The 12,388-nt window shown below is 38.7% G+C and overlaps 1 protein-coding gene and 1 pseudogene across 6 annotated transcripts in view; one reads left to right on the top strand and one right to left on the bottom strand.

Annotated features, from left to right (window-relative positions):
• Positions 1 to 536: 536 nt before the first annotated feature.
• The window catches only part of HS2ST1 (heparan sulfate 2-O-sulfotransferase 1), a 184,919-nt gene continuing 173,067 nt past the window's right edge, over positions 537 to 12,388 (bottom strand). For 3 of the 5 annotated variants that reach the window (XM_086390963.1, XM_086390965.1, XM_086390967.1), the window contains 3 exons: positions 9,369 to 9,466; positions 6,825 to 6,982; positions 5,313 to 5,895 (listed from right to left, as the gene is read on the bottom strand). In XM_086390963.1, the coding sequence (XP_086247089.1) occupies positions 5,666 to 5,895; positions 6,825 to 6,982; positions 9,369 to 9,466 (486 nt within the window). In that variant the 3' untranslated portion in view covers positions 5,313 to 5,665. Of the gene's footprint in view, positions 5,896 to 6,824; positions 6,983 to 9,368; positions 9,467 to 12,388 lie in introns of all 5 variants that reach the window. The other 2 variants (XM_086390964.1, XM_086390966.1) reach the window with 1 other exon arrangement.
• Positions 936 to 3,025, top strand: LOC147375728 (uncharacterized; annotated as a pseudogene). Its single transcript, XR_015161407.1, has one exon. The product of XR_015161407.1 is annotated as an uncharacterized LOC147375728 (transcript).

The raw sequence follows: 12,388 nt of genomic DNA, 5'->3' as shown, positions 1-12,388 counted from the left end.
CTTTTTTCAACCAGCTTATAAGTGAACTTTTCTCTTTTCTTTGTTAAAAAACCAATGATATGAAACTATATGTTAAAGATGTTTCCATAATACCTTACATTTATATCGCGCATAACAATTTTCAAAGTGCTTTCACATGCCATCTCATTTAATCCTCACAACACCCCTGTGAGGTAGGTACAGCAGGTATTATATCCTCATTTCAAGATGAGGAAACTGAGGCAGAGAGAGGTTAAGTGACTTGCCCAAGGTCACACAGCTGATAAGTGGCAGAGCCAAGTCAAGAAATCAAGATTTCCGACTCCTCGTCCAGTACTCTTTCCACTATAACTACTGCCCCCAAGTATGAATAATGTACTTTGTATCAAAATTGAAAGGTTACTGAAGTTCATTTCAGTGATGTCTTAACAGTAAAGTTAAATGAGAAATACAAGAACAGTAGATCTGATGGTTTTACTTGACGTAATAAAATTGGTGCAAAATCACTTGTCTAATTACTTATAACCTTTTGGTCCAAATACATAAAATATGCAATATTTACAGCATTTTCCTTTTTTTTTATTTTTGTAAATGCAATGCTTTAAAACACATTATAAAGCACCTTAGTAAGAATAGTCTACAAGGAAAAGTACAGAAGTAGGAAAATCCTACCCATACCACAGCTCACTAATGGAGATATAATATGGAGTCACCGATACCTCAGTTTTACAGCTTTACAAATAACCCATGGAGAAACAAACACTAAATTTACTTTTTTGATATTAATATGTGGAAGCCTTAACTAAAACTTTAGGCATCCTGGTGGTGGAGGAGAGAGCAGCACGGAGCAGAGTGCCCAGGGCTGTGCTCCTGGGGCCCCGGGCAGCTGCCCCAGGTGCAGCCAGCGCTCACCTTGCCAGTCCCAGCACTTGCCCCCCGCCGCTGCAGCAGCCAGCATGCTGCACCCGCTGCTGCTTGCCTGGCTCTGCCTAGCTGGCTGGCCTGGGGCCTCCCGCAGCTGCCAGCTGCCCTCTGAGGGGAGACCCCTGAGCGAGGGCTGCCACACCAAGCTGGCCGCGATCATTGTGTACGCCAAGGTGCTAGCGCTGTACCAGGAGTGGCATGGCCTCAACAGCTACCCACCTGCCCTGGCAGTATGCTGGGCTCTTCTACTGGGCCCAGATCAAGATGCTGTGCAACCAAGCGTGGGGCAGCACGCTCCAGGTGCCCGCAGGCTCCAGGCTCAACCTCACTGGCCAGGGCTACTTCTCCTGTCACTCCCACACTGTGGTCCAGGATTACTCCTATTTCTTCTTCCTCAGGATGGATAAGGAATATAACCTCTAGCCTCATGGAGTCAATTTCCAAGATGCCATCTTTCTAGACACTCTAGAGAACAGAAGGATGTTTTCCAGCCTTCAAATTGTTTGCAAAGGCAGCAGCTGGCGACCTTCTCCAATGACTGGGAGGTCCAAGAAGACACCAGGCCCAGGTACCACATCTGAGAGAAGGGCCTTGGAAAGATCCACAAAGCTGCCAGCATGGGCAATGTAGCCAAAGTGCAGCATATTCTCTTGCGCGGAAATAATCGCCTAAACGATGGAGACAAGATGAACAGGACTACCCTCCACTTGGCCTGTGCCAATGGTCATTCAGCGGGGGTAACTCTCCTCCTGGAGAGAAAAATACCTTCCTAACCTCTGAAAAGAGGACAGTGCTGATGAAGGCTGTAGAATGCCAAGCAGAGGAGTTTGCAACTATTCTGCTGGAGCACGGTGCCAACCCAAATGTCACAAACGTCAGCAGCAGCACTGCTCTCAACTATACTGCCTTTTGCCAGAATATATCACTTGCAGCAGAGCTGCTTTCATACGATGCCAATAACAGAAGCCAGGAATAAGGATGACCTCACACCACTGTTACTACAAGTGAAAGGAAACAGCAAATGTTTGGAGTTTTTAGTACAGAAAGGAGCAAATATATATGTGGTTGATAAGATGAAAAGAACAGCCCTCATGCTTGCTGTCAGTTATGAGTCAAATGCAGTCAGTCTTCTTCAGCAAGGTGTTAACATCTTTTCTCAAGATGTTTTTGGATGGACTGCTGAAGAATGTGCTGTTGTTAGTGGTGTTATTATTCACCAACTGATTACTGACTATAAAGAAAAGAGACACCTCCCGAAAATAGCAACTCAGTGGATGAGAATTCTGAGGAAGACTCTTTAAGCAGGTTTTCCAACAAACAACCTGGTGTTGATTTATGGCCTACATCAGACGATAAAGTTTTAAGATTTTAAAACCAAGGTTGAAGAAGAAAAGCAGCAGAACAAAAGTAGTGAAATGCAAGTATCCGACAACATATGTGATGCTGCTGAAGACTGGATTCGTTCAGCAGAGAAAGAGTAGGAAAAAAATAGCAACCAGCTGTTTCCTGCTACGGAGAATGAAGATTCTGATAGTAGCGATCCTAGCATGCATATGAAGGAAGTAAAGAAAAAGGACAATGAAAAACGGACACCAAAATAATATGTGATTACACCAATATTTGAAATGACCAATTCACTGACTAGTGGTCTACTGCATGTGAATGATGACAGTATTTTAAGTAAAGTGGATCAGGATGATGGCAAGCCTGCAAAGAAAATATCTAGTGAACAGAACAAGGTTGAAGAACAAACTAATTCTGTGGATGACCTTGATGACTTAATTCAGTCATCTGAAACCACTTCCAAGGATGGCGAGTTGAATTCCATATTGCTACATAAACAACTGGGCATGAGGTGTAAAGATTCTGTTAGCTTGTTGAAAATTTGGGGTGCAATTCTTTCTATAAAAGATTAATAGAATTTTTAAAAAGCCACTGTGAACTACTTAGAGGAAAAATTAAAATGGAAAGTAAGGTTAGTGGGCTACAGAAAGAGTTGTCAAGAAACAAAAGAAGTGAAATCACAGAGCAACAGAGAGTGGAGTGGGAACGAGAGCTCCTCAGCTCAAGATGAACAGTCTCTTGGACTCTGTGGAAGAGGGAGAGGGAGAGGGTGGGATGATTTGGGAGAATGGCATTGAAACGTGTATAATATAAGAAATGAATCGCCAGTCCAGGTTCGATGCAGGATACAGGATGCTTGGGGCTGGTGCACTGGGGTGACCCAGAGGGATGGTATGGGGAGGGAGGTGGAAGGGGGTTCAGGATTGGGAACACGTGTACACCCGTGGCAGATTCATGTTGATGTATGGCAAAACCAATACAATATTGTAAAGTAAAAAAAAATAATAATAATAAAGCAAGAAGAAGAGAAGAGAAAAAGTCTGGTATGTTATATGAAAAAATTAGGGAGCAGTTAAGAAGAAAAGATTGGTAAGAAGTTAAAATAAAACAACTTGAGTTCACTCTCAGAGCACTAGAAATAAAACTGAAGACTGTGAAAAATAATCTGAATCAGGCTGTAAAAATGAGAAATGACATCAGAAGCAGCTTTCTCCAGAATGGAATGCAAGAATCTTACAGAATGGGAATCCTGACCTTGCCAAACGAAAGGAGATAGAAATGGCTAATAAGGAAATGAACTCGAGTCTATGTCAGAGGATTCACTGGAGGTGACTCATGTTATTGTGCTAACTTAGAAGATGAGCCACAGGATTTAAAGAAGACGTTATGTCAACTCACAAGTCAGATGCAAAAAGCACAGGATCAACGTACGAGGCCCTGAGATGTACTGAGAAAACACAGGATCATATCCAAAAACTTGAAATTGAAAATGCAAGTTTAAAACCACAGGTCAAAAAGCAAGCAGGCAAAATTGAACAGCTTCAGAAAAACCTGTTAAGTACAAGTTCGACTGATGATCTTACAGCAGAGCTAGAAACTGCATCTTCAAAATGTCTGCACCTGGATGCAAAAAGTCAAGTTCTTCGACAGGAGTTATTATCTATGAAAGAAATGCAAAAGAAACGTGAAAAACTAGAAAAGAATAAAAAGAAGTTGGAGCAAGAAGTAGTGAACCTCAAAAGTCATACAGAAATGAATATGATGGAACACAGTCAAGCAGAGCAGTATAAAACAGTAGACTGAAGAAAGAGCAAGACAGGCTCTAGTAAACTAAAAGAAGTCAACCTACTTTTGTAGATATAAGCAGCATCTCAAGAAAACTTAGAGCAATCATGAAATTAGAATAATGCTTGAATAAGAAGTCGGATCCTAAAGGAAATACTAAAGGAATTCATCAATCCTAAAGGAATCCTAAAGGAATTAGTCAATCCTAAAGGAAACCAGTCCTCAATATTCACTGGAAGGACTGATGCTGAAGTTCCAATACTGTGACCGCCTGATGTGAAGAACTGACTCACTGGAAAAGACCCTGATGCTGGAAAAGACTGAAGGTGGGAGGAGAAGGGGACAACAGAGGATGAGATGGTTGGATGGCATCACTGACTCGATGGTCATTGAGTTTGAGCAAGCTCCGGGAGTTGGTGATGGACAGGAGACCTGGCGTGCTGCAGTCCATGGGGTCGCAAACAGTCGGACACAACTGAGCGACTGAACTGAAGAAGTCAGATGCAACTCAGCATTACAGACTTGGAATCTGAACTCTCCAAGATGGAAACCTTTTAAGAAATTTCTAATAAAAAGCAGAATTGGGAAAATATAAGCAACTCTACCTAGGAGAACTAAAAGTTAGAAAGTCATTGGCAATTAAACTAGACAAAACTAATGAACGGCAGGCAGAGATCAGAATATAAGTGGAGAACTAGAAGAAGCTGCTGCTGAATTTGAATCTGGATCCCATAGAGTGTCTCCTCTAGGATCCACAGATGAGTCAAATCTATATCAGGACCCACTTTTGAAAACATCACAAGAGTATGTACAGATTTTGAAGAAAAAATATATGATCTAAAGGATAAACAGTCAAAATTTCCCTACTGGACTGTTTATATTACATATTCACTTTTTCCCATTAAACATGATGAAAAAATCTTTCTTAAAGGAAAATATTTTTGTGAGGAAAAAAAAAAAAGAACTTTAGGCAATGTCAACATTCTCTGAAGTGTTTCCCCAATCTTAGATACTGGGGAGATAGGAATAAGAAATACTGCTTTCTTTTTACAGTATTAATAATGATTTAAATTGGTTTTAACACCAATAATCATCTTTTAAAAGAAAACTAAAATGATCTACATAAATATGGGCAATTCCCACTATAGCAAAAACATTTTTAGCAACCATGACCAAACATTTAAAAATAAAGCACACACTGCCAAACAGTTAATAACACCAGCCAGTAGAGGAGTACAACCCAAACCTCCAGGCAAAGAAGCAGATGGGATTCATCTTCATTGATGGTTAGTTGAAAAAGATGCTTTATCAAAAACAGAATATCAGAACTTTTCTGTAACTGCATCTAGCCTTCCATTAGACCTGCTAGGTATTTATTTTAGGTGATGTGTAGGTTTTGTCCAGGCAGGAGGTTATAACTCCCACCAAAATTTAACCAGAAAAAAATAGGCTGAAACTTAAACTTCCTGGACCACTGACGTGTCAGCCAGAATCTACTTCCTTGACGTCACTGTCTGTACCCTAACGCAAAGTGTCTTATATACCCATCAACAATCCAAGTTGTGGAGCTGAGAACTAAGGTAAAGACAAGGTCGAAGTTGTAGTTCAAGAATCTAACTGTCACACCTTGTACTCAGTTCGATTTAGGGTAAATCTTTTCATAGAAAAAGTTCTGTGCAAGGATGTAGAGGTCTCCATCTTTTTCTCGTACAGCATGGGCTCTGATGAACTGGAACTGCTCTAGTGCAAACTCATAGAACTCGTTCTCCATTTTCCAAATGTCAGACTGCTGTAGTTTTGCAATGGTTTGTTTAGTAGGGAGTTTCTTCTCTGTGGTTTTCCTAAGATGAGATTTCTTTCCTACTTACAAAGGCAAAAGAGAAAAGGTAAATAAATTCTGAGAACACACATAAAAATCAATGCCTGTTTATTTGAAGAGATGACATGTGGAAGGCAGGTAACGTAACTGTTTCATCTTAAAATCATTCAGGCAAAAACAGTGTCCTAATCAGTGATTTGTTCTTCGTAAGACAAATCTTTATCCTCGTTAAAGATTTAATGAGATGTCAAATAATAAAAGTAAGAATGGCCACTTGGTAAAGTGTAGATGGTCACTGTACGTGTTATATTCTCAAATGCTTGGTGTTCTGACTAGTTTGTTTTTAAAGATATCAATATCTATTTTCAAACTTTGGACTGATTTCTCATAACCTCTATTCTGTATACCTATGTATTAAAAGCTAGGGCATATGCATATTCTAGGGGAAAAAAAGAGTTCCTCTGTATATTACCAAAGAATATGGGGAAAAAAAATCAGGATTAGGCTGGACCAGCACAGTCACCTTCAGATTTTTAATATCGTCAAGGCTATTGAAGCATACTTTTAGGAGCGTTATAACAGACAAGAGCACAGGTTCATTACCAACATGATTCAGTCTTCCGATCCTACCAGTACCTAAATGGCACCAGACGTGTCTAAAGCGTGGAATGCATGGCCGGCACTACTGAGTATCACACAATTTCTAAGGCTGGCACTATAGTCTGTATCTTTCCACTATACCCACAATGCCTTTTAATTATCATCTCATGCACATTTATTCATTCAAAAGATATTTAGTGAACACCATCTGTGTGCCATGTATTGTTCTGTATTGAAAATGGTGAGGAGAAACAGACAATATACCTGCCTTTCTGGAGTTTTACTCAACAGACTTCGAATCATACATATTTTGCAAATGGCAAAGTTAAAGTCAGCTTAAAAAAAACAAAAACAAAAACCATCCTTTATATACCTGTACGATAGAGTTCTGTAGCACCCCTGAAGAACCGGGGTAAAGCTGCCTCCAGTAACATGATAAAATCTTCAAGCTCTTCAGTTACTCCCACCAGAAAGTATTCATTAATTAGGTTATACTTGGCTTGATCCATAGCCCACCTGCTTCCCACATTCCTAAAACCAAAGAAAAAGAATAAAAAACCTGGTTGTAAAATCTGCTAAGTATTTTTGATGACTTTGACACTGTATATTATGGAAAAAACAGATAAACATGTGTTCATTCAAAGCCTTAATGCCCTTTTATTAATGTCCTTCGGGAGGCACACCTGTTCTTAATTTCCTTTGCCTCTGTCTCCAATTTCTGCTGAACCATGCAGGGCTAATTCAAATTTTACTAGGCGACACAATATGAACAGTTAAAAAATATGTATATTTATGTATCTTCCTATCTGATTTAGGCATGAGTGCATCTAATCTTTGTTTACAGTTGACACTTGAACAACATGGGTTTGACCTGCACAGGTCCGCTTATATGCAAATATTTTTCAATAGTAGATATTATAATACCACATGAACCATGGTTGGTTGAATCTGCAGATCCAAGGAATCATGAATACAAAAGGCCAACTATAAGTTATACTGGAATTAACCCCTGCCTTGCTCAAGGGTCAACTGTACTCTAAACTTCATTCATTTTAAGAGCTAGGAAGGTCTAAGCAATTTTGTGTAGTGGTTATCTTCATTTAATTTATGAATTTAGGTTTTTTAAAGAAATGGCTCTGCTATGGATCTTTTAATTTTTACATTGTCAGCTACTGACTGTTAATAGCAATTTGGCCCTAAATAAACTATGCCTTTGGATTCTTTTCAGCATTGACATTTCCTAATCCTGATTCCAAGCTCTGCCTTTAAGCAGTGTGATATTGAGCGAGGGTCTTTCACCTTTCTAAACTTGTTTTCTCAGCCATTAAAAAGCTGGGGTGGGGACTTCTCTGGTGATCCAGTGTATAAGACTCCACATTTCCACTGCAGGGGGCACAGATTTGATCCCTGGTTGGGCAACTAAGATTCCCCAAGCCAAAGGATACAGCCAGGAAAAAAAACTAACAAAAAAATACTAACACTTGTGAATTCCCTTGAGGTCCAGCTAGGACGCTCTTCTTTCTCTGTCAAGGGCAAAGGTTTAATCCCTGGTTGTGGAACTAAGATTCCACACTGCATGGCTAAGGGACTGTGGCTGGTTGGAGAAGTAAACAAGCTGATTTCTAAGGTCCCTAAAGAAGTTCAATTAAAATCTTATTAACACCCAACAGAAAAGTATATTATTGTTCTAAGGTGGGGGTGGCAAGGTTTTCCTATGAAAAGCCAGAGAGTAAAGCCCAAGATGGCTTTACAGGTCATATGGTCTTGGTCACAATTACCTAATTCTGCTTCTGCAGTGTGAAAAGAGCTACAGACAATAAACAAATAGACACAGTTGTCTTTCAAAAAAATTATTTATAAAAACAGGTATTGGGCCAAATTTGGTGTCCAGGTTGTAATTTACTGATTCCTGTTGTAAAGGAAATGATTAAAAATTGAGAAGACATTCTTTCGAAGTGTCCAAGTCTTCTTATGTTATTATAGTTGACCTTTGAACAAGAGGGTTTATGGGTGCCAACCAGACCCAATCCCCCACTCCCCAGTTGAAAGTCTGCGTATAACTTCCAGCCAGCCCTCCACATCCCCAGCTTTATATGCGAGGATTCAGTAGTGCATGACTACAGATCATGCACTACTGTAATATATATTAAAAAAAATCTGTGCTTACGTGGGTCCTCAAAGTTCAAACTTGTGTTGTTTAAAGGGTCAACTACATTATGTGTTGATATAACCTACTGAGTAAGACCTTAAGGTTCACAGTGACCTAACGCTACATTTCAAACGATGATGGAAAGAACAGAAGGCATTCCCTGTGTCTCCCATGGTTTTAAGGAAGACACTAACTGCATGTGTTTCTTGTTTGTTTTTCTACTTTTCCTATTAAAATGATTGACTAGAACAAATAAATACATACCATTATTTTTACAAACTGAAAACTCAGCACATCCTGAAGAAATAAACTCTATTAAAGATAAAACATTTTTATTTTACCTTGGCTTCTCTCAAAGTCACATCAGTTTAACAGTAAAACCAGGTAAATAATTTACCCACTAAGCCTCTTCTTGATCTAAAATGGGTGGCTAAAACAACAAGCTTAGGAGAAAATGAGGTTTATGAAAGGACTCCTGACTTCTAATTAAGAACACTGCTAGAATATAGCAATATACATAATATCAAAAGTTTTTAAAAACCAGCAACTGAGAAATCATGGCAAGCATCTTATACATGAAGAATCTTTTTAAGGCACTTTTTAAGGTAACTAAAAAACTAGATATTACTTAATTACATGTTATTTTTGGTCTGGTCTTTCATAAACTTCCTTACACTGAGCCCTTGATTAATGCATCCACCTTTGTGAAATACAGATTATGGAGAAAAATAAGTAGATTATCGATTAACGCTAACTTTATCTCCCTACCAGCATTCTGAGCTGTGGCCACAGAAGAAGGGGATTTGAAGCCAGAGCTTCTCTGGAGCACAGTCTGAGCCTCCCTCGGCTACACATTCATCAAAGGTCTGGAAAAAATACAGAGCAGAACATGTGAGCCATAAACCCGAGCTTCACCTATCAATTATCTTAATGTGGTAAGTTATTAAATCAATGGCAGCAAAGAGTTGGATGAGATAGTGACTTAAAGTGATAGGTTACAAAACATACTTGAGACACTGAGCAAAGGTAAACATGGGCTTTTCTCATATTTTTGTTTCACACCAATGTTTATAAGAATTCTTTTACCATAAGAATGTAACATCCCCAGATAATAACTTGTCCTTGAAATTAAGTACTGGTTTATGTTGAATCTGTGTATTTATATTTTCTATCCCCTTACCAAAGTAAATTAAATAAGACTCAAGATACTCTTCAGGAAATAATTATTTGAAAATAATATAAAGTAGAACTACATTTAAGTCTTTCCCTCTTTCCTCATTAAAACGAACAAAAACATCATTGTACAAGCAAAAGTGACCCCAGATACTAACGACTGATATGGCCCCCTCTCCAAATGCATCTGACTAAATTAATTAAAGGGCTTCCCAAAATGCAAAAGATGCGGGTTTGATCTCTGGGTCAGGAAGAGAAATGGCAACCCACTTGGAGTAGGAAATGGCAACCCACTCCAGTATTCTTGCCTGGACAAGAGGAGCTTGGTGGGCTCCTCTTCAACAGAGGAGCTTGGTGAGGTACAGTCCAGCCAGTTGCAAAGAGCTGGACATGCCTGAGCGACTGAGTACATACACAAATTAATGAAAAGGGAAAGAGACTCACAGGTTATGGGTCTAAAATTAAATCAGCTTCACTTTCTTGAGAACTTACTACTATCTGTCACAGGCATTTTTACAGTAGGCTTTATCTATCTGAAATGATATTAAGATGCCAAACTTAGACGCTCAGGCTGTTGCAGTAGTCATCTATAAATACCACCTGTTACTTCTGAGAAGAGAGAATATGAAAGAGTAGAAAGAGAATGCATCCAGAGTCCAGACTTCTGAGTTTCTAGAACCAGGTTTGACCTTATCTTGAGTAAGTCATTACGGCCTCTAAACCTCACTTTGTAATACATTTCATATAAAGTTAGGTAAATTCAAAGGTCCCTTTCAACCAAAACGCTATTGAGAATAGGACCCCAAATCCTTAGATCTATGAATAGAGAAATAGTGGGATAATTATCTTTATTCTGGCAACATTTAAGAGGCAATAACAAACTGCAGTCCACAACTGACTTGCCCATTTCTTTTACAGATGGCCTTTACCATGATATAGGAAAAAGTTTTATGACTTGGGCTTGAATCTTGAACCAGAAAACTTAAGTTTTGTTTTAGTCTCCTCATCTAGAAACCAAGGACACAGTCTTATTTTGAAGAAGAAATAAAATGATGGATGTAAAACAATCTACCACAAAGACTGGCTGGCTCATTATAACCATTAAATAAATGGGATGTATCCATGTCTGTCTCTCTCTCTCCCCACCTGTCCTCCCTAACAGTCAAATACAATGTTTTATTGCTTCTTATTCTCCTTGACCTCCACAGCACTTGTCTATTTCTTTGAACACCGCCCTTTTGGCTTTTTGTTGCTTCTCTGTACCTTTCTGAACGTACTATCATTATCTTCTTTTAAGGCATGTTTTGGTCCTTCTACCAAGTATGGAAATTCAGATGTCTTTTCTTACCTACACCCTTCCTTAGCTTATTCACACTTCCTTGGAATACTTTACGATTTCCAGGCAGAAGCTTTCCAAATCTGTACCCCTAGATGAATCACTTCTTACGTATTTTCTGATACCTAGTGTGCCTTTTCATTGAGTTTCCAGTATTTCCTCATATTTTGTATTTCTGGCAATATGACATTGCCCCTTGTAATTCAGACTCAAGATCTCAGAACATTTCTTAATTTTTCCTCTACTTCACTTAACTTCCTTGAGGTAATCTTACTTTCATCAGGATTTCACAATGCCATTTCTCCATCCTTACAATCACTTTCTAATCAGGTTCTGTTTCCTCTCTTCCTTCAATCTGCTCTTAGACCACCAGATAGTCTAAGTAGTCACTTTTACATCTTCTACTCAGAATACGTCAAAAGCTTCTAATATACTGAAAGAAAGAAGACACAAACTCTTTATCCTGGCTTTAAAGAATGCTTCATACTCTGACTTCAATGTGCTAGTCTTATCTCTATGTATAACTTCTTTACCAGATTAACCTGTTCTACAGTTTCTCAAGCAAGTCATATGTTCCTGCAGATCTATATATGTTTGCTAAATACATTTTCTTCCTCTGAAAGTGCTGTCCTCTACTAATCTAATATACAAGACGCTATCTTTCCAATGACTACTCTGGCCTCAGGTCACTCATTCTTTTAAACTCATATAAATTAATTATATACTGCCTTGTAAAAGGATCAACTATTAGGATCAGGTATGTGTATCTATTTATCTAAAGAACTTGTTTCATGTACTTTGAAAAAAAAAATATTATGTTCACTCTTCCAAACTATAGAAAAACTTCTTGGAGGGATCATGAAGTATGGATTTGTGTCCTCCACAGCACACAATATATTGTTACACCAGTTGTTTGCACAATCAATATTTGTAAATGGCTGGGGAAGACTGCACTTCAGAGATTTTGCATGAGGTTTAAAGGCACAATTCTGGTTGAGATGAAGACAGGAATGGTAACATTTTTTCATGAAGCATTTTGACGTTCCTTAAAGTTCTCCAAAATTATCTTAGGATTCCCCTTCCCCCATACACACACACACACACACACACACACACACACGTACATCACTCTATTTTTTAAAATGAAAACATCTCAGTTTATACTTAAGACTCAATCAACCCCATTTCCATGGCCATTATATTATTTCTGAAATTTACCAGATGGTCTATTTAAATTTGCTGGTCTAAGTCACTTTCTAAAAAGTGGTTTTATTATCCT

This window comes from Bos grunniens, chromosome 3 (genome assembly GCF_055505025.1).
Source record: "Bos grunniens cultivar Pamir isolate PY7600 chromosome 3, Bosgru_T2T1.0, whole genome shotgun sequence".
NCBI lineage: Eukaryota > Metazoa > Chordata > Mammalia > Artiodactyla > Bovidae > Bos > Bos grunniens.
Note: the sequence above shows the minus strand (reverse complement) of the source record. Positions and strands in the feature narration are given on the sequence as shown.